Here is a 25364-nt window from a genome sequence, read left to right as displayed (position 1 = left end):
CTTCTAAGTATTATTTAAATCTTTTCAATATCTGTTTTCAATTTTCTAAATTTAATCTTGAATTTGATCCCTCTTAAGGTTTCGATCGAAAAGACTCTACCATGGTGCTCCTACGACGCTTGTGATACTCGTCAAATCAATACCAACCATGACACATGAGATCGCTCTGTTGAATGAAAGAATTTCTATTAGAAACTAAATGAGATATAACAAAGTAAAAATAATTTTCAAATGTTCTCATCATGTCGCCACTGTTTGATGCATAACGTTCGCCCGGTAACTCTCAGACCGTTCGAGCAACTCCTCATGTGAGCCATGATCAATGCACTGCCCAGCCTCAATCAAGAAGATGGTATCTGCTTTTCTGATGGTGTGCAGACGATGAGCAATAGCGATGACTGTGATGCCCCTTGCAGCCTTCTCAAGACCGTCTTGGAGGAGCTTCTCCGATTCGGCATCCAAGGCACTGGTCGACTCATCAAGAATCAGCAGCTTAGGCTTCCGAACGAGCGCTCGGGCAATCGAAAGCCGTTGCTTCTGTCCACCAGAGAACTGATTGCCATTAGGTCCACAAAGAGTCTCGTAGCCATTAGGCAATCCCATAATGACTTCATGGATGTTGGCAAGCTTGCATGCCTCTTCAATTTCTTCCATGGTCGCTTCATGGCCTGGTCTAGCGCCGAGGCCGATGTTGAACTTGATGCTTCCTTCAAAGAGGACGCTTTCTTGGGGAACCAGAGCGATTGCCTCGCGGAAGGCTACGTCTTGGTGCTTGGTCACATCAACACCATCAATGATGATGCCGCCGGATTCTGGCTTGTAGAGTCTTTCAACAAGAGAAATGATGGTAGATTTACCAGCACCACTGGGTCCAACGAGGGCACAGAATTTTCCAGGTCGAATATCAAGGCTCAATCCATTCAACACCTTGATGTCTGGCCGAGCAGGGTACGCAAAATGAACATTGCGGAATTGAACACTTGAAGCGCCACCGGAGATAGTGGGCTTGTGTTCTCCTCTGGCCTCGGGGTCTTTCTCTGCAGACTCGGTAAGGGAAGGACCACGGATTTTCCCTTGCATTCCGTCTGAGCCGATTTCAATCAGACTCAGGATTCTTGCCATCGCAGCGCGGGCGTTGGAAAGCTCGGGCGCGAGCGCAAACATTTGACTCCAGAGAAGTGCACTCACGAGGAGTGAGAAAACCACAATCAGGAACTGTGTTTGGGTATAGGTTCCTGCAATGATCTGTTTGGCACCCCACCAGTATGCGAGGGCGTTGACGCAGTTACCAAGGAAGTAGGTAATAGCCTGCCAGAGACTTGCGAGCACTGTGACCTTGAAAGTCTCCTGACGAGGTCCCTTCAAAGATCGCCGGTAGGTCTTTAGGGTCTCCTCCTCGAGAGATAGGGAGGCGATGGTCTTGATAGATGTAATTGCTTCCGTGCCGATATCGACAGACTTCGTGTAGGCGTTTTCGTGACGTTCCTCGAATTTACCGAGCACATGAAGCTCCATCAGACCAGCTCCAAGGAGAAGCGGCACCAGAGACAGACAGACCAGGGCAATCTTCCAGGCGATGATGTGAGTGAGGATGATCGCGGCGATGAGGTTGACGGTAATGGAAAATAGTGAGCCAATAACAGAGCCGCTCAGACCAGCCAGGGCGTTACCATCCCGAGTGATGTAGGATAGAAGCATGGCAGGAGTCCGACCATTAGACTGGTGCCATTGCAGGTCTTGCTCAAACAACGACCGGAATGACAGTACTCTGACCGAGTATACAACCTTTTCAGAGACCCATCCAAACCCTGTCCAACTGGCAAAGTTTGCGAAAAACTCGATAATAGCCAAGACAAAGAACATCAGACCATAGAAACTACCGCGAGATCGAATGCTATCCGCACCGTTGCAAGGATTCAGGCTTCCGACTGTGTTGCCAAAGATGACTGCTTCTCCGGAGAATGCTCCTCCGACGATACTAGCGCCGAGAAGAGCCAAAAAGATCATCAAGAGATGGGGTCTCACTGCTGGTCCATAACCCTTCACCAACGCCCACAAAGACTTACGAGGAGTCTCGGGCTCAGGCTCTTCTTCACTTGAATCGGTTGCCGGTGTTTCGGTTGCCGACACCTGGGTATCCTCCTGCTTTCCAAGGCTCTCATCCGACAAGCCAATCTTCTCATTCTCCGTGTCGGTCAGGGAAACCGTATCCGACTTGCTGGCAGTGTCCTTGATTGAAGAACTATCCTTGGAAGATGCAGATCCAAGAGTTTGGAGGTTGACGAGTTCAGCATAGGTTCCATTCTTGGCCATCAGGGTCGCATGATTGCCCTGCTCCACAAGGATACCCTTATGCATAACAATGATGTTGTCGGCATTGGTGATTGTTGAAAGACGATGGGCAATGGTAATCACAGTCCGACCAGTGGAGATGTTATTGATGGCATTTTGAATCCGTTGCTCACTTCTCGAATCAAGAGAGGCGGTTGCCTCATCAAGGATGAGGACTGTAGGGTCCTTGACCAAAGCGCGAGCAAGTGACACTCGTTGCTTCTGGCCACCACTAATCAGACGTCCGCTTGAACCGACAGATGTGCCATATCCGTACTGCAACCTTGTGATGAAACCATCTGCATCTGCCAGAGCTGCGGCATGTTGGACGAGGTTCACAATTTCAACAACTTCTGGACCCCGTGCCTCTGCTGATGTCACGAGGTCTTTGCCATCTCTGACCTCCAAGGCTAGCTCAGCAAGGGTAGAGCTGAGAAGTGTATCCTTCAAGTGTTCATGGCTCGGGTTGCTGGAATTGATAAGACCGTGTGCAATGTTTTCTAGCAGCGAACGGTCTAGAAGAGAAGGTTCTTGCTGGACTAGACTGCAGAAGCCTCGCAGATCGCGAAGATTGATATCTCGTAATTCGTTGCCATCGAAGAAGATCTGTCCTTCCGTTGGATCATACAATCTAGTGACGAGGCTAGCGATAGTTGACTTTCCACTTCCTGAAAGACCAACAAGAGCAGTGTGCTTCTTGGCAGGGAGGGAGATTGTGATTTTATCGAGGACCTTGATTTCAGGGCGAGATGGATAGATGAAAGAGACATCCTTGAATTCAAAACCACCCTCTGCCTCCGAGATACGAAGCCCAGAAGTAGTAGTGCCATCGATCAGAGGCTGACGATCAATATCCTCACGTAGCTTTGCATAAGAAGCAACGGCTTGGACAAATAGATGAAGGAATGGTGCCACCTGACTCAACATTAATGTGGCTATGGGATATGTTAGAGGCGAAACATAGCAAAATCAAAAGATCTCGGCTTACCTTCAATCAAGATGAAAATTACGGTAAAAGTAGAGCCGACGGTGACACCTGCGGAGTCGCCACTCACTGCATCAGCAACGCGCTGGGCACCTTGCCAAAAGGCTAGACCATTGGCACTGTAAGCAATAAAGTACAACACTCCGGACTGCGTGCCAACAGCTGCAGCCTTCTTCAATCCTTGGTGTTCCGCTAGTCTGAGAGCTCGCGAGAACTTCTCCTCCAGTCGGGCATTTGCACCAAAGGCTTGAACCACAACAATGTTGTTAAGCGCCTCAGAGGCAATCGTTGCGGCAGATGCAGCATAATCAGACATCAGTCCGGTGTACTTTTCGATATAGTGACTTCCAGCGAATGACATTAGGAGATAGGCGGGAATCAACGAGAGGAGAATGGCTGCAAGTTCCCAATATTTGATGAACGCGACAATATAAGCGGTTATAAAGAATGAGAAAGCAGCAATGACAATGCCTACTTTCTCTGATGTGCCTGAACGGATAGTCTGGATATCGCTGCTGAGCCGAGAAGCGACCTCGCCCGGCGGCAAGTGGTCAAAATGCGATGGCTCTTGTCGAAGCAGGTTTTGCAAATAAGTCTCTCGTAATCTTTGAGACAGACGGGCACCGTACATAGTCCAGCATGTGAGGTGGGCGTAAATCAAGACAAATTGGGCGATAGCCAGATAAAAAATCAACAAGATCTTGCTGTTGATTTCGCTTTGGTAGCTCGCGTTGGACTCCGAAGAGCTTGAACCGCTCTTTTCGTCACAGGTCACGGAGTTGAAATCATCGAGCAATTGACCAAAAATGATACCAATGATCGGGAACGGGACACCAGATGCGATGGCACTAGCCAGGCCGGTCAACAGCATGCCTATATCGAGCTTTGATGGGCTTCCTGCCAAAAGCAGGCGAGGATAACCCGCCAACTTCTGGAGGAACTTCATGTTGACCTGAGGCTGACGCTCTTCTCTCCTGCGGCAGTGGGTATGTTCGTCAGATGTTGAAGATGTAAGCACTCTAAGTTCCTCTTTTGCTTACCCCTCAGTGAGCTAGCTCTCGGTGACGGTCTGCAGATGTGGGTCCCCAGGATGCGTTCACGACTTGCTGAAGTTTCCTTTAATTCCAAGATCCCACTGGGCGAGATCAGTTGGCAGCTATAAGAGCTTCGTTGTCGACACTGGCTTGACGAGCATGTCAAGTTTTCCAAAAATTTCAGAAGGGGGGAAAGCTTTGGAGATAACCCAAAATGGTTTAGGGGATTTGCCGACATCGGTATGGACCGGCAGGTTTGACTTCCGGATCAGATAACTTAGCCCACAACTGGTCCTCCTGAAGAAAAAAGATTCCGTTGATGGAGACAATTAGTCAATTACGGGGTGGATGGGCACCGTTACGATGAGGTGTGCAGTATCAAACGTATTGTCACCTTACAGGCCCACCATTCGTATCGTATCGTACTGTATATACATGCATACTCGGACCAAAGAGCCACTTCAAGCACTAGAGCAAAAGGGGCAACTTAGTCGACGCTCATGGGGATGATTGTCTTGCACCCGAGTTATCTGATCATTTCTCAAACAAGCATAGTCCCCGCAAGAGCAAACACAGATTTTCTCTGGAGCTGCTCCGCCGTTGAAGACGGCGAGAACTTCTACATGAGTCTTTTGACAATTAATCATGTCCTACTATTCCCTTCGTACCCCAGTAGGCCGACATCGCTCAACAGTTGTGCGACTCCAGTGACTAGCTTTTTAGAAAAGTGCACTCTTGTATATGCGCTCCACATGGTGGTAATTTCAAAGCCAGGATGAAAAAGTACGGAGGACGTAGTACAAGCAAGCTTAAACGGAAAATTTCTCGGTTTAACCGAGGCCGGCGAGGAATACACGTCATTCACTGTATTTCTTGACTAACTTCACAGCCCTACTAATGTGCCCATGTCCGATGGCCCACTTTCTCAGACTATCCACGAGATTCGAATCCACACCAGCTCGTGAGGGATCCGGAGTGAGAGGGTGTAATTTGCTGCACGAGAACTTTCAAAGGTAGATCCTTACTCTATCTGATAAAGTCGTTCAAGTAGACCTACGGTATGATTGGCTTCAAAAAAAGACATACCAAGAATACTGCTTCACATTTTATAGACCAGGGCTAGCTAGTAATATCGTACAAGTTGAAGTCTTACAGCTTGGCGTTCCAAGCTGCACGGTCAGCAGATTCAAGGGGCCTCTCGCGCCCGTCCCAGAAGAGGGGACACAGCTGGAACCACTTCTCTCGACTGGCGATACTGTGAACTGAACGTTTGTGGCCGAGGTCGACGTACTTGCCGATCGTAAGACCCTGCGCATTTTCATAGGACAAGATGGTGGCACCGGTGGCCTTTGGCTCACCCACAACGTTGACAGTTCGTGGGTCATCCAAGAAGCAGTAATGAATGCAGCTTGAATACCAGGCATTCACACGGTGAGCACCACGGAATGATGCGTCACCGACAAGTGAGTGGCGTCCGCGATCGTAGTCACCGGCGTCGTAGTGAGCGCCATAATGATCCTCCTGTGGATAACGTATAAGTGTTAAGGGCTGACCCAGACGTTTTTAAAAGGAAAATGGGACTTACCTTGGCCCAATACAGCTCATAATATGAGAATCGAGTGTTATCGAAGCGTCCGAACAAGCAAAGAACGTGAGGGTCGAAGTGCAGCTTGCGGAGGTAATTCCGGTGCTCGTCCAAAGTTCCAGTCTCATTCCAACCCTTTGCAACGCGTGGATCATTTTGCCAGGTGTTGAAAAGCTTCAAATGCTCAAGGTTTTCCCAATCGACAACCTCGAGAGAAAAGTGTTGATCGACCTCAGGGATATATCGGCTGTAGGCAATAGATCCTGGGTGCGGCTTCGGACGACGTGTGGGATGGCGGGTATACACAGCCTCTTCTGGGAACTTCATGGTAATCTGATAGTTCTCGGGCATGATAGGGAACATATCCAAAGGTTTGCGCAGGGGACCATCCGTTCCATCTCCCACAGTCCATATCGGGCGAGGGCCTGTTGGAGAAGCCGCACCTTGCCAGAAAGCACTCCGGAGAATCAACAAGTCATCGGACTTCCAAGTCGCCTTATCCTGGGGACGATGCCACGGCTTGGGGTGTTCGATCGCCAGTCCGGTGGTAAGAAGTTCTTTGCGAAGAATATCGCTATCTCGACCGGCGAAAGTCAATCTGAAATATTCATGTGTGGGATTGCCGAGATAGATTGCATGGATCACGTTCCAGATCTGACCCAGCGAAGGGCAATCTGAGGTCCATTCGAAAGTGGTAGCTGGACTGCGACGAGCCCGTGCCCAAGCGCTGTTATCGGACTCGGGAGGAGATTGATCCTTGGGAGGAAACGACAAGTCAATCCATGAAAGTGAATCAAGATGCAAAGGCTCTGTCAGAGGACGTCCATCGGCGGGCTGATTTTCCAACACCAAGTTGCGCTTTGTCGGTGTTGTTCCGACAATTGTTTGCACTCGATATGTTGTAAGAAAAGGGTGTGGCAGCTTGACCGGGGGGTATTTTTGGGGACTCGCTGAACTGGATGCCATTTTGAAAGAATGTAGTCAAAGGAACTGTGTAAACTTTGGCTGTGTCAAAGAGCAAAGGCAAAAAGCTACTAAATTCGAACTCAGGATTCAAGAGAATTGGTCGTCATTAAAGAGGTAGACCCCAGAAAGCTGAGGCTTACGAGGTCAGACAAGTATTTCAGTGGCGTTACTTGTATTACTTGTACCGTAAGATAAGAATTATCAATCAGTTGTATCATCCAGAATCTCCGTTCCGAATCTGATTGTATTCCGCGCCAACCATGGTCGTCTGTCCACTTCGGAACTCCCATGTGGAGAGAGAGTCCACAATTGTTGTCTCCCCTTTCTTTTCACAATGAAAAATGATGATACTGTCTTGGATATTCTGTGCGGAGATTAATTAGGGAGAATTTCTGTAAGCGAACTTGGTGGAGCAAATCACAGTGGATCCATTTTTTACAGGTCAAGATGGCTGTAGTACTGTATGAGTCAGTAATAAAGGTACAGCTGTATAATACGCTGTACAAACCACCGGGTATCGGTAACTACACCAATGATACAGATTCTAAGAGTGCTATAAACAGCCGATCAGATTATCAAGTGAGACCCCATTTACCTTTCATAACCTAGTGATCATATCGTCCTATACCCTTTGACGCCGGTACTCAGCCTGCGGCTCACTACACAGTCATGTCTTTGCGTTCAAGGCCATCGCAGTATCAGCACTTTAATGTAACTTTCCCCCACGAGCGTGTGGTGCAAGTCACATTGAACAGACCTGATAAGTTGAACTCCATTACTCAAGCCACCAGCCGAGAGATTCAGGAGATCTGGGAGCTATTCGACCAAGATGAGAGCTTATGGGCTGGCATCATAACGGGATCTGGAAGGGCCTTTTGTACCGGCGCTGATCTTCACGGTACGATGAAAGCACCAGAAAATATATAAATCTACCGTATCATAGTAGCTGACCTTTGTCTGTATAGAATGGAACGAGATGAACAGGTCCGGGGTGGTCAATAAAATGACAGCTCCAGGCCTGGCTGGACTACCCCGAAGGAGCGGCAAGAAGCCAATCATTGCAGCTGTCAATGGCATCTGCATGGGCGGCGGTTTCGAGATGGTCGCAAATTGTGATCTCGTCATAGCTTCCTCGTCCGCAATTTTTGCTCTACCCGAAGTGAAGCGAGGTATCGTCGCGGTCGCGGGTTGTCTACCACGATTGACCCGAACCCTGGGGTTACAGCGTACGATGGATCTCGCGCTCACGGGGAGAAGTGTCAGCGCAAAGACTCTCTACGACTGGGGCCTGATCTCTCGACTAGTGGAGTCAGGCGACGACGTTGCTCAGGCTGCGCTCGCACTCGCGCAAGAAATGTGTGCCAACAGTCCTGATGCGTTGATTGTCGGTCGACAAGGAATTCGACTGAGCTGGGAATCAGGAAATGTGGAGGAGGCAGTGACAACTCTGGAGAATGATTGGTACCCTCAATTAATGGCTGGCCATAACTTCGGCGAAGGTATACAGGCATTCGTGGAGAAGCGACCGCCAAAGTGGGTGAACTCGAAGCTATAGAACACAACATTACCACGCCTGATGTACAGTGGTGTGTACAACTCGAGTTGTACCCATGCATTTCGAGCTTCGTGCACTAATGGAGGGCATATCGGTGCTTTTTGTCCAATATACTAATACTGTCAACCCTCCTGCGTCCTCCATCCTCCGTCCATGTAACATTCGCATTGCCAGAGTTTATGAGTAGCAATACTTCCCGAAATAACTGACAAGAGACTCCGATTACCTCAGAAAGAGAAATACACTAGCGTTGGTATGTACAGTAATAACTTGATCTGTATGAGGACGCGTTTCCCACCCCGAACACGGAACGCCACCGACGAGGCTAATCTAATCAGATGTTTTGGACCATGGATCAGTATCATCCGAATCGCGCCAAGAATAAAATGGAGAACGCAGGACCCAATAGGCCTCTGCATAGAACCGGTGAAGACGCAGCAAGTTCCAAGCAAAAGAAAGACCACGATGGTCGGAGAATTTTGTTACCTAACCTTCGCTTAATCGCTCCGTTGCTGAGAGTGGATAAAATACCAGCTCCATGCAGCCCGATCAATCCTGGGACCAGACGCAAGCCATCTTTGTTCCGACTCGGAGTTGGAGACCCAACGAAGCTCTGTAAGATGGGATGTTATCAGATCATTTTCTAGGATTTGTGTGGATTACTTGACGAAGAACGTGGCGGTACCACCCGCCATAACAAAAAATACATTCGATACGAAAACATCATCTCCGGTATATTACAGCCAATACGGTACCATGCAGAGTAGAACGTCCCGCAGGCACGATACTACAGGAAGAGGACAGCCCGAGCATTGAGTTAGTAAAGGAGAAAAATCTTCTCATTTCCAGCCTTTCATTATTATTCAATCGCAATCTATCTTTCCATGATGCAGGGCTGCTTGAGGATTCCCCACGGAGAAGCGAATACGATACTATACATGCTCGCATCCACAGGTTGCCCATTGATACTAGTGAGATAATTCAAGGATCCATTATGATCATGCTACAAATCACGCAAACGTACAATGAGAAACTAAAAGACTTGAAAGGTGACTAAGGTCGGCTTTACTGTAGGGCTTACCAACTAAAGGCGGAAACTACCGCCGACATCCAAGATAGCCTTATTTCCAGTGATCAAGATGACTTGCCCTAAATTTTCCATCATGCGTTCGATGGAAATTTTGGCCTTGTTCTTGGTCTGATTGAGTAGTGAGGTTAGCATTTTGGACACCTGTCTTGACGCTAGCCATTACCTTTGTGTCCAGCATTTTAAGTCCTAGATGCAGATGCTTGACGGTCGGTTCTCTCTCGGTGCTGATCTAGATTCCTATCAGGACGCAACTTCTCATGCGACAGCTCAAACCGTCGATAACTATCCCCGCCATACTCATTGATGCTCGATAACCCTCACAATCGGTCCCTCCAAGTCCCCAGAATCAACGCACTTTGGCAGTTTCGCTCGTGTCCGTGTTAAATTCGATGGAGACATACTACGGGTACATTCGCACATGTGCAGACGCCATACTCATCTTTCAAGCCTGTCAAGATGGAATTTTGTCACGCCTTCAAAGACGCCTATCCAAAAGAGAGCGACAGTCTATCCGATCAGGGTCCGTTTTTGTATGGGACGAAGACGAAGGAGGCATGCGAAGATGGACAGATGGCAGATCCTGGAGTTCGAGTCGGGTCAACGGCAGATTCTTAGCCTACCGGGAAATGGAAAAGGAAGTCCATCAAACGAAGAGCCTTCCGGATGAAGATCGTGGTCTTCGCTTCAAGGTCAACGGATTGATAAAGCAATCCTTCAGCATCACGGCCACGACTGGACAACGCCTACATTTGATCAGTTATCATTCCCAAAATTCGGCTGACCACCTCCAAATCCCGATTACCGACTCTACACTGAAGAGTATTTGTCCCCGAAAATCTTTCTTCCCAATATCCCTCGTTAACGACCTACAAAACTTTTCCGTTTTCGCTCGCGAGCAGGCCGAAGCTACAAGATCAAAGTCTCCTGCCGAGCTTTGGATGATGTCTTCCCCCACACATTTGTTCAAATCTTCAATTATGTCGAAAGACCCAATAACGACCACGAATACAACGTCCCCCAACGAAGCTCCTCTTTCTGCCAAGGCTATTGATAATAAATATCCTCCATACGACCAGTCCAATCCTCTGAATCAACCAGACTGCAATTCTTCATACCTACCATCACCACAAAACACAATCACCGACCCTTGTAGAGGGTGGTCTACGTGCAATTCCATACTTCTTCCTGCCTTGTCACAAGCTCCACGGACGATGACGATAACGCAATTATCTTCGAGTATGAGCAAATCACAACGAAGCCAACGAGAAACGCCGCCTACATACAACAAAGCCCCTCTTCTTTCGCATATACTTTCATAATGAATCAAACGATAGTGATCAACAAAAGAGGTTTTAAATTAACGAAAGTTCGAATCTAATTCTCATTTACCTCGAGTGGCCCGTGCCTAATCCACTGGGTAGCCAGCATGTACGAGCCTTCTTTGTTCATATTTATGATCAAAAGAGACAAAGCCGCATTGTGAAGCTAGTGATCAAACCCGGCCAGGGGTCTCTCTTCCTTAACCAAGAATGGCTTTCAGGAAGCCTCGTTGGTCTTCTTTAAACGAAATCATACTCAAGAAAACCATTCATTTCCGATTGTCTCACTTTATTTTCAGCCGCGAACAAGCAAAGCAATTGTCCCTTTGGACTTCAATAAAGCGCTCTGCATCTTCAAAGCTTTGTTCCCATTTTTTATGATGCAAAGAATCTATTTCTACCTGGATAGCCTGGTATTTCAAGCATTAGTCCTGCTGAGGATAAAATGCGAATACATCCTCATCCTCCATCGAGATATTTAAGGACTTGACCTTCCCCGCGCCTACTAAAATCAAACACAATGCCTCTTCATCGAGAAAACAAGCCCACTCCAGTCTAGCTCTACCATCACCATGAATTTCCAGTCATTTCAAGAAACACGCAACAACCTAGTTAGCCGCCTAGTCACAGTTCACCACCGCCTCCGAGATCAACAACTCCCACTCACCACCGTAGGCGAGTATCTCCTCGAAATCACGGATGGAAATCAGCATTATCAAACAAATAGCCGATACAGAAATCCACATCCCTGATAAACAAACGCAACACTGCTGCATCCACCGCTTAACCCTTATCCAGACCCACCTCCGCGAACAAGCCCTTCTCCTCCAGGGTTATCCCCAGGGTGAGGCTTATCAAAATGCCCTGCCATTTTCTACATTGCAGTCGAGATGATCGCTGTTCAAATTGGGCGTTGTATCCTGAAGAGTCATCCTTTGACAGGCAGCTCATATGGAGTTGAAGGCTAGTGTTATCAATGCTAATTTGCTATGTGATCCGCTGGGGGTTGGTGAACTGGAGGTTCAGGCGCTTAAGGATCTTTGGCGAAAGCTTAATGCGGGTGTTCAGGGCTGTCGGTGTCATCAGTGTCTTCGACGGCAATTTCAGGTCTGAGTTATATTGGTCTAATGTGCTTTTTGGGTCTGGGATCTGTTGTAAGTTCTCTCTGAAAGCGCTGATACATTTTGGATAGCCATATAATCATCATAAATCATTTCGTCCCCTCAATATCATCTTCGCCATGAATTTTTCTTTTCCTTCGTAAATATCACCTGTATGTTCTCAATCATGCTAATAAGTCACGTTGTGAGATCCGCATAAGCAGTTATCAAAGTGGAAGGTTGCATATGCGAGTCCTAATAAGGCTGAGCCTCAAACTTATCCTGTAGTACCCGCCGACACATGACAATGATCAACTGGCGGGGTCCGATGCAACCTGGCTCAAAGAAGATAAGCTTGCATTTATGCTGTGGCATGTGATCGAGGTTTATCGTCTGGACTGGGATAACCCGATGTTATGCAGCAAGTCTAGAATGTGCCAAGGCAGGCAGCATTGAATTAGATATGGGAGCACTTTACCCGAGCTTGCATAATAGGTATAGTAGTAAAATCTTTCAGGAATAGTATACACTTTGATGAGGACATCTCCTTGTCGATGGTATCTTGAGTTTATGGTATCTGATGTGGGACTTTCAAGTCCTACGCCTCTTCATCTTCAACCTCTTCCATGTGAGCATGCTTCTTCATCTCTTGGTTAAACCGTCTCTCTTCCTCTTCTAATAAACGCAGCTCCTCGGCAGTAGAATCTTGTTCTGTCGTGGTACTTGGCTTCGTCCCAGTTGGCCCAGCCGTATACCCAGCCTTCTCGAGCCTATCCATCTCCTCGGGCTCCAGCAATTTACCCGCACCTCTGATGGAATCTTGTTTCATCCGGACCACCGCGGGCACGAATTTATTAACAGCCTCCTGTCGCAAGTCCCGAATCTCCGGCTTCGCCTCGTAGACCGTCTTTGCTTCAACCACTGGTGGCCTAGACGGAAGGGCGTGGGGCCCGCGGCGCTCTGAGTCTTCATTCTGTGTCGGGCCTCGCTTCCGCTGGTGCTCGCGGGGGATGGGTGGTGGCGTATCGCGCGGCATTGGTATCCTCCGCACATCCTCATCCGTCTCGCTTCCATCGCTTTCTTCTTGTCGACCAAAGGTATTGTCTCGTCTCCGCTTGCCCAGGACATGGTCTCCTCCCCTCTCTGCGAGGGCCGTGAGGACCGTCCCGCCCGCCTTGGCTGAACTTGGGTGCCTTATCGCCCAACGCTTCCCGGGCTTTCAAAACCGCCCGTAGATCCCGCTCGAGTGCTTCCAGGACTTCCTTGTCGCGCGGCCGTAGTCGCTGACCCGACTCTTCCATCGATTTGAATTCATTGATCTGTCGCTGGAGTCGATCGGGGTTGCGGCGAGCCAGCTTCTCATTCCGGCGAGCCAATTGCTCTGCCTTGCCCTTCTTCAGGCTCTTCTGCTTGTCTTGTTTCCGCTGCTGCGCCGCAGGGTTGATGGCCCGCTCCTTGTCCTTGGCCATCTTGACGGTCTAAGTGCGCCCAATTGGTATGAGGGTGTTCGTTGGTATCGTAGGGGCGGGGATGGAAATGCGATTTCCGCGAGTTGTCAAGTTCAGGATTCGTAGTGTCGGTGAGATGATGTCGACGGCGCTTGTCAACGCAAATTGAGTGGTGACCCGCGTCCCGAGACTTGGACTAGGCCTTCAATCGGCTTCGCAGGGCAAGATCCGCGCTCCACGGGCTGCTCACGTGAAAGATGGCGCAAAGAAAACGTGCAGGCTATGGCGGTATCGTGAAATATGAGAGGCAGCCCAAGGAATCGTCGATGCAAGAGACTGCAGTCGTGCGTGATCAAAGCGTCAGTTTCCCCGTCAGGCCGTTAGGTCGAGAGCTAGCTGCAAAGGGACCTGGAGGATCGGAGAAAGGAACTGGGTGCAGCTCACAGGCTGAACTGCCAGATGCGCTATTCCAACTGCGTGGATGTCGGGCGGGCGCGCGTCTGTGAGTCGACTGCAAGCCCCGCGGTCGCAGGGTCTGTACCAATGGACTGGCGAGGTACGGGGGTGGGTTGGACGTTGCTTCAGCCTCACGAGTTAGGCAGCGGGTCGGGCTTCGTGTGTGATTGGGGGAGAGGAGAGGACCGTTGCGGTTGGTGGGCTGGCAGAACGAGGCGAAGATATGCAGGAAAGGTCGTGGGAGGTGATTCGAGAAGAAGAGGCGAAGAAGCTAAGAAAGAAAAGGCGGAGTGGGCGGAGAGCTTTCCATGGTTCGGAATGGATCCTCGTCTCGATCGTCGGTGACAGACAGATACAACATACTATAGGGCTATTAAAGCTATGTATATTATTTACTGGAGTACTTGTAGTATAGTGTACATTGTACTGTTTTCTCTATTGAGTATGTATCGACCTAATAGAATGGATACTCTGTAGGCAGAAAGAGGTACAACTTGTACTTTGTAGCTATAACTACTCGGCCTACAGTTACTACAGTCTTTTAGGCCATCCACTGAATACTTAACCAGTCAGGTGTTTTCGGCAAGACTCAAACACTCCAGCACAGTTTGAGTATAGAGTAGTATCATCTAAAGACCCTCTCCACTCATGCAGCGTCTCTTTTAGCCCCATCGCCCTACTGCGATGCCCCAGAATATCCAAGCCATGAACCTACAGAGCCGCTCACTAGGGATAAGTACGTCTCTTTAGTCTCTTTAGTCTTTTCAGTCGCCCGTCCATCTTTCTGTTGTATATTATTGCTTTTTTTGACGTTTCTTTTTCATCCCATAACCTAGTCTGTCGACATAAAGACTCCCCCTCTCTTTCCTTCCCCTCCTTTTTCCCACTGACTCTTATCCTCCAAACGGGCTCTCCGAGGTATCAGATTTCCCCGAAAACCTACGCCTGTGCTTCTTCCCACTCCCACCAATTCCATCATTTCCACCTTCTTCCCTCTCCCGCGATATAAAATTTGTGGCATCCCACTGGCTCGTCCTCCTGTTTCGGTGTAACGGACCTTCACGAGCCGCGCCTCAGTTGCCGCCCAGCACACCACCATTTCGCATCTCGTCACCTTCCCTTCATCTCCCTCCCTCTCTTCCTCTCTTCCTCTCTCTCTCCCTCCTCCGCCTTCCATTCTGAACTCTAGGGACCCTCCATTCCCGGGCCCCGTCTCCTCTCTATCCTCCGTCCTGCTCCTTGGCCTCTCCCGCATCCACTTCCACCGCTACACCACAGACCACCACACCAGCAGCAGCCCACACCCCACACACCACACACCGACTCGTCGCGTCCACCATGACCTACGGTCCGTTCGGTCTCACCTCGAGTTTGATCGGCGCTTCGTAGACTGGCGGTTGGAGCATGTCTCTGCCGGGTCCAAATGTCCGTCTCAGCAGCTTCGATTCCCGACACCTCGCTTGGCCTCACCTCCTCCGAGATCCAGATCCTCCGACAGCAGCAGCAGATTGCCCTACAGGGCGGCCATGCTGGCAATGGGGTATCCAGGGGCCGCGGTACTGGCCGAACCAGCAACTCCAGCTCGCGCGCAACAAGCGCCGCCAGCAGCCAAGGCCGCTTGCTGCTGGACCCTATGAGCCTTCGCGCCTTGTCGCACCAGCTGGATGGCCTGCAGGCTCAGATCCGCGGCCGCATCGAATATGTACGTGTGTTCACTGCTGCCCCCGCACGGCTTCTCCCCGAAGCCCTATCTTGCTATCAATACCCGCCCTCTCTTTTGGAAAATTCCAAATTCAAACCTGTTGCCATTTTCCTAACATGCAATCTACTCTACTTCCTGTAGTTGGAGGATCAGATGCAACTCTCTATTCAAAATAGCTACGACCGCGCCGGGAACGTGATCCGAAACGCGGACGCGGAGATCGCCCGCACTCGCTCCATCCTCGCCAGCATCGACGAGCTGGACAATGAGTTAGCCAAGATCTCTCACATCCGTGATATTGTCAAGTCCTTTCGAGGTCGAATCGAAACCTTAGATCATCGCATGGACCAGAGTTCCCGCCGGCGACGCTGATACGATACCTACCACCTCTCCACCCTACTATACCAATATCCCGCATCCACATATTTCTTTTTTCGCGAATGACTTATCTACGCCCTCCATACTACGGATACTGTGGGGCTGTCCTATGATCCCATGACGAGAGAAACTTCCCCTTTTCCCTCACGGGGCAGGCATTCCGTCGACATTCTTCCTCACGCCTGCCCATCTCTACTCCTACCTATGCTCCTTACCCCATCGGGACCTCGGCGCAAACTCAACACCTAACCCGCCCAAAATGGAAGGGTAAAAAAGGAAAACAAACTGATATACGAGTACGGTCCTCGCGGACAACCCTGTCATTTGACCCAGTCAATATTCCCACGTGTCTTGTCTTACTTTTTCTTCTTGGGTCTTTTCTGCATTTTTAACTTATCGACTGTTGATTTGAAAGAACTGCATGCCTCGCGGCACCTTCGGCTCCGGCGCTTGACTTTGTAGTGAGTCAGCCGAGAGCTTGAATAGGATTTGCAGTGTTTTGGGTGGCGCTCGGATTTCGCGGTTGTTTGTTTTCTACTACTCGCCCACGCCCTTGGGCCCTCTTGCGCATTCATTTCCCTGGCTACAGGCCTTGTCTGAATCTGACGACTACCATGACGATGGACTTTTAATGTGTGTTTCCTTTTATCTCTTGGATTTCTCTGTTTTGGGCGCATAAACGTGATGTTGTTGTTTCCTGTCTGGCTTGATGTGTGCTACCATGTCCAGTGGTTTCGATTCCCCTCTCTGCATGTTTTGTATATTGGTTCAGGCTTTCGGCTTTGTCTGCGCCACTGCCCAACACAAAGATGATCACAGATTCACATTCTGAATTGTTCCTGTATTCTTGTAGCTCGAGACAGCCGGTTCGCGGCCTCGGCGTTTTTGATCGAGGCTCAGCGGCAGGGAGACTGGACTGTTGCGTGTTGGCATCAGCCGCCTGCACACATACCCAAGAGCGGACACAACGCTCTCATGGGGGTCAAGTAGGTTGAGCAAGAAGAGTCGGAGTTGAGAGCCATAAGGACAGTCTTTGCCCATGGCTTCTCGTAGACGATCATTGGTAGTCTTTGGCGTGCAGCTGGAGTCAAATCTCCGCCATCGTGACTGATAATCGTGCCCACGCGTCTCGAAGACTCGTCCGGCACGCTTCGTGTCCGCGAAACCAAGATTGTAGATTTGGATAGGTGTTGGTGGTAGCAGCCTTTGCATGGGATGATGCTGTTTCAATTCAAATCACCTGATGGACTCTCAAAGAGCCTTGAATGATGCAACAGCGTAGGAATATTCAAGATGTACCAGTCTGGTCCTGGTTCTCCTGCTCTTTCAACTCTTTTCGACGCTCGGATAGCTTCTTGCTACGCCTTTCCGTCTGAGGAAAGCGCTTTTCGGTGCCGCAGACGAGGCAGCGTATCACCAGCACGTCGGCCCATGGCTTCTTGCGTCCACGGCTTTCATTCCGAATCTCTTGCGTAGAGCTGACTCCTGGAACGAGACTTGTATCGCAGCGCTTGCAGAAAGATCTCTTCACCGGTACAGACAGCCGGGTCTGTGTTTTTAGAGATACGCCACGCATCTGGGAGGTGTAAACTCTGGAGAGATTGGTCAAAGGTTTCATTGTTGTGCTTTGACTAGTTGCGGCTTGATCCATGTCCATATCCTTGCTTAAAGAAGCGTTTGAGATCTTTTGGTTCTCGGAATTTTCAAGCTTGGTTATTGTCGTCCGCGGATTGATAGTATTGGTCCCCGTGGAAGTTCTGCCTTGTAGATGGGCATCCTGGAGATAGATCGCAGCCTGTTGCAAATAATCCATCCGGGATTTAAGGTGGCTTTTGGCATTTTTAGCCTCCTTCTGGACCCGCGCCTTGGCCATTGTCAGCTCCACAGTGGAAAACAGCTGAATTTGAGGCGCGGAACGACAGCTGAAACAATTGACTCGTCAAGAACAAAATCACCCGATGGAACCTGATGGAACTAGTCCTGATGCGGCAGTCGGGAGCCTAGTCATGTGACCTGACCGCGCTCTCTTCCACTTCGGCGCATCCCTCGCAGCCGCAATCCCCTCTTTGTCATCTCTTTCCTGGCCGACTTCGTTCCCTTTGTGCTGCTCAATCTCAAGGAACTTTCACCAGTCACTGTTCTCATCTCACTTTTCATCCTCATCCTTCCCTCTTTCCCACTCCTACCCCCCCCGCTTCGTCAGCATCTCTCATCTGAGACGACGCGACACGACAATCTCTCTCACCCCTCAGCCTCATTCACCATCGCCACCATGTCTCACGAAGAAGATCTCATCGACTACTCCGACGAGGAGTTGGGTACCACCGCGGCCCCCGCGACTACTGCTGCTCCCGCCGCTGCCAACGGTGACGCGGAGAAGAAGGGCGACCTGACCGTCTCCGGTGGCCGCCCCGACAAGAAGGGCAGCTATGTCGGCATTCACTCCACCGGTTTCCGCGACTTCCTGCTGAAGAACGAACTCTTGCGCGCCATCACTGACTGCGGCTTCGAACATCCATCGGAGGGTTAGTCTAACATTTCTCCCACATGCCTTCCTCCATTACTCCAAGCTCCAACGTCCGTCCATCTCCGCGAGAATCCGGTATATCTTTTGAGGGATCCAGTCGTCCTCGAATCTGTAGGCGACATGAGAGGCTGCATTGCCCCTGAACAATGGCATATATACACTTGGGTGATTGGCTTTGCGATCAAGCGCTCTGCCGGGGTCTCTCTGTGTGGCCTAAAGCCATGACCATGGTCGTGATTTGCTTCCACCTGTGTTTTGCTTTCCGCGAGCCATGCAGTTTCTCTGCTGGGATACCAAGCGATCCGTCTTGTTGGTGATGCCGGTGACAGGCGTTCCCTCATGTCGTCTACAAGTGACAGATTCCTGGCACGACCCTTTTCTATTTTCATGGCCTCTCTTCACCATTTGGTGGTTGATGGTGCCATGATTGACGAAAGAAGCGACTGGGGATGATAAAGTTGTATCAATGATGTTTAGTTTTTGATGTGATGATTTCGGGAGATGGACGGACGAACGGACATTTACCTTGCGACACGATTGTTTTTTTGCTGCTTCACCTTGAGTCGAAACCAAATCTAACCACCGCTTCGCCTCCCCACAGTCCAGCAGCACTGCATCCCGACTGCAGTCCTCAACGTCGATGTTCTTTGCCAGGCCAAGTCCGGTCTCGGAAAGACTGCGGTCTTCGTCCTGACCACCCTCCACCAGCTGGAGCCCGTCCCGGGCGAGTGCTCCATCCTTGTGATGTGCCACACTCGTGAGCTGGCCTACCAGATCAAGAACGAGTATGCTCGCTTCTCCAAGTACCTCCCCGATGTCAAGACTGCCGTGTTCTACGGTGGAACTCCCATCGCCAAGGATATCGAGGTCCTTTCCAACAAGGAGACTTACCCCAACATCGTGGTTGCCACCCCCGGTCGTCTGAACGCTTTGGTCCGCGACAAGAAGCTGTCTCTGCGCAACATCAAGTCTTTCGTGCTTGATGAGTGTGACAAGATGCTCGACCAGATTGGTAAGTGATGGTCAGCTTATGGTTGTCTGGAGCCTGCATTTCTAATCTTTTTTTCCTTTATAATAGACATGCGCCGTGACGTCCAGGAGATCTTCCGTGCCACCCCTGCCGACAAGCAGGTCATGATGTTCAGCGCCACCCTTTCTCAGGAGATCCGTCCCATCTGCAAGAAGTTCATGCGTAACCCTCTCGAGGTCTACGTCGACGACGACACCAAGCTCACCCTGCACGGTCTCCAGCAGTACTACATCAAGCTCAGCGAGAACGAGAAGAACCGGAAGCTTAACGAGCTCCTGGATAACCTGGAGTTCAACCAGGTCATCATCTTCGTCAAGAGCACCCTGCGTGCTAACGAGCTGGACAAGCTGCTGCGCGAGTGCAACTTCCCCAGTATCGCTGTCCACTCTGGTGTCAGCCAGGAGGAGCGGTAAGTTATTCTTGCAAATAGCCTTCGCATACACATTACTAACAACTAGCAGTATCAAGCGCTACAAGGAATTCAAGGAATTCAACAAGCGTATCTGTGTTGCCACTGACGTCTTCGGTCGTGGTATCGATATCGAGCGTATCAACCTGGCTATCAACTACGATCTGCCCGCCGACGCCGACTCCTACCTCCACCGTGTCGGTCGTGCCGGTCGTTTCGGAACCAAGGGTCTCTCCATCTCCTTCGTCAGCAACGAGGATGATGAGAAGGTTCTCAAGGAGATTGAGAAGCGCTTCGAGGTTGCTCTTCCGTACGTACCCACTCACCACATCCATCTACTCTCTTTACAAGATCCAGGACAAAACTAACCAGCGCAAAACAGAGAGTATCCCGAGGGTGGTGTCGACTCCTCCACCTACATGGCTTAAGCCATTTCTGATGCCCATGGATCTCCGCTAGCTATGCGTTCGCATTTGCATTCGCTCTCGCTGATGGTGACGCCTCTTTGAATTTCTTCGCCCTTTTCGTTCATCTCTTTTCTTTTTCAAGTTTCAATATGGCGCAATAGCTCGGCTATGGATTGTCTTTTCTGCTGGGGGCCCGCGCGGCGGATCCCGGCTTGTATGTCAACAAAAGAATGGAAACAAAATGCACCAAAATAACCGACATAAACCTAAAATACATTCAGCTTGTCATTCATGCTTGCTAGGTAGACCTATCACTGCTTTGTAGAGCGGCGAGAAGTTGTAGGTGTGAAGTTCACGGGCTCTGCACAAGAAGTATACCATTCAAAGCGGGGCATATAGCTCAGGGGGGTCACACTAATCTTCAAAGGGCTCAGAAATTGGGCCCCCTGTTTCTGAATCTTCTCAGCTACTATATGCGAGCGGGTAAATTTCCTAATTCTAATCGACAAAGAGAGACGTGTAGATAGACTCATAGAGACTTATAGGGAGACTTACAGAAAGATAGATAGAAAGATAGATAGAAAGATAGATAGAAAGATAGATAGAAAGACAGATAGAAAGACAGATAGAAAGACAGATAGAAAGACGTGAATAGTACGTAACCATCGAAGCTCCAATCAAAGTCGAAGGGTGAAGTGCATCAAAGTAGTATTAATAGATAATTGACGCTCCATTTTCTAACCCCTCCGAGCCTACAGTACAAACGAGGAGGCGCAAATTCGCTCGCGCCTGGAGATCCTTGGCTTAGTGCTCGGTTTTGCAAATATGGAAGGTCGGCTTATAACGCAAGTCAAACTACCTGATTGTACGGATAAGACTAATACTCTATTCTCTCCAGTTGAGCTGCTTCGTCACTGCCCTGATGAGGACGCGAAACACAGTTCTGCCAGACTGTACCTGTAATGGACTCTAAGTTGGTCAACCTGAGCAATGGGCCAGGTTATGCACTTTGGTATGGAAAGCAGGCCAGCCTTGAGACCAACCTGGTCATCGTGGAGGCAAAGCAGAAGGACAATCTTGGCGCGGCTGAGCCCCAGGTACTCGCATATATAGGTAATCCTAGTCTCCTACATCATATACGGAAAACATTGCTGACTTGCTGTAGGCCTCGTTCATTCCGGCCGACTCGAGCAAGGCAAGCAAGACACCACTGTATACGGCATTGCGAGTGACAGCTCTACCTTCGTTTTTTACCGGATCAGCGAAGGCAGCAAGTGGTGCAATAAGCCCAAGATTTGGGGCCAGAGCAAGGCTGGGAATCTGAATATCATCGGTTGCCTAGGGTCCATCTTCAGCGAGGCATCCGCGCTGCGCGCAATCCCCGATGGACTCGAGAAGCCCCCGGCGCCAGTTTAGCAGCTCGGTCGGTGATGAAGAGCCGATGGACATGGATGACGTGGAGAGTTGGAGAGGATTCAACAACAAGGCTGTTATCATCGGTAGTGTTATGTTTTTCAATTAATTGCTAATTCTTACTCCCGTCGCAATTTACATCTAGCCATATGCACTGAATATGACTGTCCGTGGGTTCGGGTGTCCGCAAGTCAGACCTTATACGCGGCATTGGCCCAGAACCCAGGCCAGTGGCAACTGGCTAAGATCATTGTAGTACAGTGCAAATACTCTTCTCGTGTCTGATAGCGATAGCGACGATTGCAGCATATTATCAGACAGTGCTTACCTGTCATGGCCTCTTGTCCTACTTGGTACCAACGAGTCACACAACATTTTTGAGCTTTGATGAAACTTAATAGATATGCTTCCACTTCTTGATTTTTGGAGGGTCTTTCTAAACGTCTTTTCAATAGCCTTTCTCCATAGCTTAGATATCATTATTCAGTCTGTCACTCGACTTGTGACTGATAAGATGGTTCCAAACATTGCTCAAAGTTCCAAACTTATGAGCCCTCACTATATATTCTCAAAGACGTCATAGGACTCTATAGAGAGTATATCCTTTCTCGATATAAGGCCTTTTTAGTATAACTCAAGGTATAGAGAAAGGCGGGAAGCCGGAGCCCGATAACCTCGAATGTTGTACATAGATAACTTATTATCGTGCTAGGCACGATTTCGATCGATGTATCAAGAGACGAGATCACCGCGGAATCATCCGGGGTATCTCAAGGCCTAATATACTGTAAGACCCAGTGAAAATAATGTTCCGTGGAACCGAAAAGTCAGGATTGGTAGTACAGGAGGTTATTTGATAGGCCATGACGACCAGTAAATATCGAGCATATGGAAACTTTCATGACCGTCCAACCTCACTATTTGTGTGTTTGATTATCACGACCCAGTTCATCATATCCAAGCTCACTCGAGTATATTATGGAGGTCAGAATCTACCAAAATTTGTCCCTTCATTCCCCGTTGTACGGTCTGGACAGTACGGAGGGTGCCCGGCTGCCAAAGAGCCCTCGGATATATCTTCGAGGTTACAGCGCCCAGATTTTTGAACAGGAAATTTCTATGGGCATTGTGAGGTTACCTGGTTCCGAATCATGGAAGGATTGTATCGAAAAATAAGTGAGAAGCCACCGATCTACGACGTTGCCCAACATGATAGGTAGAGATATAGTCTCTGAAGCCTCGGACGTAGTGACCACTGATGTGAAGCAGGAACAGTATTTGGTTGGAACATTCCCTACACGCCAGGTATGCTTCCTTCCTCGGACATCAGAATAGAGGATTGAAAAACATGCGATGTTTAAAGATAGTCACAACGAATCATTATGAATTGAAATGGCCATACGCAGGAGTAGCTACTACTATTTCTACATACAACAATCATTCCATATTTAGCAATCTGAAAACCTACCTACCCAAGCAATCCCCCATCTTCACATCATCTCCACGATCACAAGGCAACTGAGACTTTTCTCACTAGCGCCCGCCAGTCTCCGGTCATCAGCCGCTAACTTTCTACAGTACCTAGCTAGACCAGGGTCCAGACGAGATGTAAGCAAGAGAATAAGGGCATTGGGGCAACCACCCAATCCCTGCCCAACCAGCTAGCTGCCCAGAACCTACAGCACAGCCCTGACTCAAAACTCGAGCTGTGCCAATACAAGCGCTGATTGGATAATCTGAGGGCAACGAAAGGGCCTTAATGTTTCTTGTGCAGAACCGCTACAACCCGAACCAAAGCAAGGCCATGTCGATCGACAGGACCAACGCCGTTTTGCATGGAAACTCTACTTGATCATGATCATAATGACCTAAGATTTTTAGACGATCCGCCGCCCCCTTTTTTTCTTGGGCTGCCGAACTACTTCCCCTTTCCTCGTGCAGCGTGCAGGAAAGGTGACAGCTGTCAGGGCCCTAATTGACAAAAAACAGGGCAGGGAAATTGTGATGGTTTGCGCCCGCTGCTCGAACTGGGGCCGGGCTGGGGTTGATCGTGAAAGCGAGTGGGTTCTGATTCGGCATCAACGGCTCGTGTTAAGGTTTGGATTGGGGAAGAACTCGAGGGATCGGCGTGGATTGTAATGGTGATTTCAGAGTCGACTGGTGAACTCGTAGAGACTATCTACGGAGATATTATACGTGGATGCAGGCTGTCAATAGTATGTACTTTGTTTTTTCTCGTAGACTAAACAAATGTGCAGTTGAAGTATGCACCATTGAGTAACTGTAGTTCGTTTGGATTGCGACCGCCGGGTTGAACCCGTTAAATCTCTGCTTGGCGATTACCCTCCACAAGCATTCGGCAACAAGCTTCTTCTACCTGATCGAGGGAAAAAGAAGTAATATTTTGATATAGATCCACAAGCTAATAGCTAGAAGAACACTGACCAATTCCCGAGATCTTGGCCAGCGGCTCATTCATCTCCCACGAGCAAGCAGAACGAATGAACGCAATGCGACAAGCCAATGCGAAACTGCTTCGCAAATTGGCCAGCGGTGGCGCATATAAAAAAACCAAGGCAGCGGACAAACTAACGATCACCCTAACCACTTAGCCCAGCCCAACCCAGAAAATGTACGGAGTAGTGACCACCACGGAGTACAACGGACTAACTGCTTCCAGTAGCTAACTTGACCTTGGAAACCCGATTTTTCTGCGCTGATTCTCCCGCTAAACCCTGTCTCGGACCCTCGCACCACCGGGCGCCTGTGTCCACCTTGGCACCTATGGGGGAACCGAGTGGCCCTTTTGTCTTGGACTCTTGCTTTAGCGTCGATGAGGCTTTCCGCGCTGACTGGTTTTGTCTCGCGGCAGCGGTCACTCTTGCACACCGATTCGCAGAAGAACTTTGCGTTGTTGTATCCTGTACTTTGTGCATAACTACATATTTTGTACCACTGCTAATGAGTGCTCTTCTTCCGTCCTCAAGCAGCCTCGAAGCCCAGACGAGGACCCGGCGTTCTCCGTACTGTAACTATCTAAAGCTTCCACTGGGCGTTCATTGGCTGCCGCAACTGACTCAATGGGTGTGAGATGCAAAAGCCGATCCTATCGAGGAAAGAGTGAGATGGGGTCAAATCGAACCCGCCAATGGGATTGGTATCCGCCAATCTTGGATGTTCCCGCGCCTTCTTTTCTTCTTTCCTCCACTGGTTGTTGTCGACTGAGGAAAAAATACTGTTTGAAGCAGTGCGACTATCGCGATCAATGGGAATCGAAGGAAGTACTCTCAACGAAAATCTCTAGTGTCTCACGCAAGAATCGTTTCAAGCTATCCATTCACGCATAGTATTTGTTTCACAGCTCCTCAAAACCAAGACCATCGGAATCCAAGCTATCGAATTTCCTCACCTTCAACCTTTGGTGGGCAACTTTGGTGCTGTACCTGGGGCAGACCATGGTTTCGGTGGACCCAATCGACCTTTCTGGACCCGATGGAAGAGCAGGGAAATTCCCTGGCACGGCCCCAAGCTTTTCATAACGAGTACTGTACGAAGTAGATTAAATTTCACGTTCTTGTGTGCTCCAGTCTTCCGTACAAAGTACCGAGACAGTAGCGATCTATTACGTT

The 25364-nt window shown here is 49.4% G+C and overlaps 10 protein-coding genes across 10 annotated transcripts; 5 read left to right on the top strand and 5 right to left on the bottom strand.

Annotated features, from left to right (window-relative positions):
* Positions 1–164: 164 nt before the first annotated feature.
* N7473_005231 (ABC transporter ATP-binding protein) lies at positions 165–4520 on the bottom strand. Its single transcript, XM_057151171.1, has 3 exons — positions 4357–4520; positions 3320–4290; positions 165–3266 (listed from the first exon to the last, which is right to left on the bottom strand). Exons 2-3 carry the CDS (start codon positions 4260–4262, stop codon positions 241–243), a joined length of 3969 nt encoding a protein of 1322 aa, XP_057008976.1. The 5' UTR covers positions 4263–4290; positions 4357–4520; the 3' UTR covers positions 165–240.
* A 979-nt stretch (positions 4521–5499) lies between these two features.
* Positions 5500–6901, bottom strand: N7473_005230 (GNAT family N-acetyltransferase; the record flags this gene model as incomplete). Its single annotated transcript, XM_057151170.1, has 2 exons — positions 5500–5871; positions 5936–6901. 2 exons carry the CDS (start codon positions 6899–6901, stop codon positions 5500–5502), a joined length of 1338 nt encoding a protein of 445 aa, XP_057008975.1.
* A 669-nt stretch (positions 6902–7570) lies between these two features.
* sidH (enoyl-CoA hydratase/isomerase family protein) lies at positions 7571–8456 on the top strand (the record flags this gene model as incomplete). Its single annotated transcript, XM_057151169.1, has 2 exons — positions 7571–7799; positions 7867–8456. 2 exons carry the CDS (start codon positions 7571–7573, stop codon positions 8454–8456), a joined length of 819 nt encoding a protein of 272 aa, XP_057008974.1.
* Positions 8457–12563: 4107 nt separating this feature from the next.
* N7473_005228 (WW domain binding protein 11) lies at positions 12564–13434 on the bottom strand (the record flags this gene model as incomplete). Its single annotated transcript, XM_057151168.1, is given in 2 exon segments — positions 12564–13108; positions 13128–13434. The coding sequence occupies 2 exon segments, from the start codon at positions 13432–13434 to the stop codon at positions 12564–12566; spliced, it is 852 nt and encodes a 283-aa protein (XP_057008973.1).
* Positions 13435–13670: 236 nt separating this feature from the next.
* N7473_005227 (uncharacterized protein) lies at positions 13671–13919 on the top strand (the record flags this gene model as incomplete). The annotated part of the gene is made up of 1 exon (XM_057151167.1): positions 13671–13919. The coding sequence occupies one exon, from the start codon at positions 13671–13673 to the stop codon at positions 13917–13919; it is 249 nt and encodes an 82-aa protein (XP_057008972.1).
* Positions 13920–15292: 1373 nt separating this feature from the next.
* N7473_005226 (uncharacterized protein) lies at positions 15293–15943 on the top strand (the record flags this gene model as incomplete). Its single annotated transcript, XM_057151166.1, has 2 exons — positions 15293–15571; positions 15713–15943. The coding sequence occupies 2 exons, from the start codon at positions 15293–15295 to the stop codon at positions 15941–15943; spliced, it is 510 nt and encodes a 169-aa protein (XP_057008971.1).
* An 819-nt stretch (positions 15944–16762) lies between these two features.
* N7473_005225 (uncharacterized protein) lies at positions 16763–17161 on the bottom strand (the record flags this gene model as incomplete). The annotated part of the gene is given in 2 exon segments (XM_057151165.1): positions 16763–16889; positions 16902–17161. The coding sequence occupies 2 exon segments, from the start codon at positions 17159–17161 to the stop codon at positions 16763–16765; spliced, it is 387 nt and encodes a 128-aa protein (XP_057008970.1).
* Positions 17162–17237: 76 nt separating this feature from the next.
* Positions 17238–17822, bottom strand: N7473_005224 (ribonuclease P Rpr2/Rpp21/SNM1 subunit; the record flags this gene model as incomplete). The annotated part of the gene is made up of 1 exon (XM_057151164.1): positions 17238–17822. The coding sequence occupies one exon, from the start codon at positions 17820–17822 to the stop codon at positions 17238–17240; it is 585 nt and encodes a 194-aa protein (XP_057008969.1).
* Positions 17823–17907: 85 nt separating this feature from the next.
* Positions 17908–20343, top strand: N7473_005223 (ATP-dependent RNA helicase SUB2; the record flags this gene model as incomplete). Its single annotated transcript, XM_057151163.1, has 6 exons — positions 17908–17957; positions 18002–18474; positions 19078–19488; positions 19555–19915; positions 19968–20225; positions 20298–20343. 6 exons carry the CDS (start codon positions 17908–17910, stop codon positions 20341–20343), a joined length of 1599 nt encoding a protein of 532 aa, XP_057008968.1.
* Positions 20344–21284: 941 nt separating this feature from the next.
* On the top strand, positions 21285–21738 carry N7473_005222 (uncharacterized protein; the record flags this gene model as incomplete). The annotated part of the gene is made up of 2 exons (XM_057151162.1): positions 21285–21435; positions 21488–21738. 2 exons carry the CDS (start codon positions 21285–21287, stop codon positions 21736–21738), a joined length of 402 nt encoding a protein of 133 aa, XP_057008967.1.
* Positions 21739–25364: the final 3626 nt, after the last annotated feature.

The sequence above is a fragment of the Penicillium subrubescens genome, assembly GCF_028828155.1.
Source record: "Penicillium subrubescens strain IBT 31985 chromosome Unknown utg000004l_segment0_segment0, whole genome shotgun sequence".
NCBI classification, from domain to species: Eukaryota; Fungi; Ascomycota; class Eurotiomycetes; order Eurotiales; family Aspergillaceae; genus Penicillium; species Penicillium subrubescens.
The sequence above is the reverse complement of the archived record's forward strand: the minus strand, read 5'-3'. Positions and strand labels throughout refer to the sequence as shown.

What these genes read in the sequence shown, in the direction of transcription:
- N7473_005231 (XM_057151171.1), bottom strand. Translation starts at nt 4,262, where the DNA reads ATGAAGTTCCTCCAGAAGTTGGCGGGTTATCCTCGCCTGCTTTTGGCA. An exon ending in AATTTTCATCTTGATTGAAG is followed by an intron (nt 3,267 to 3,319) that starts GTAAGCCGAGAT and finishes CATATCCCATAG; the next exon opens with CCACATTAATGTTGAGTCAG.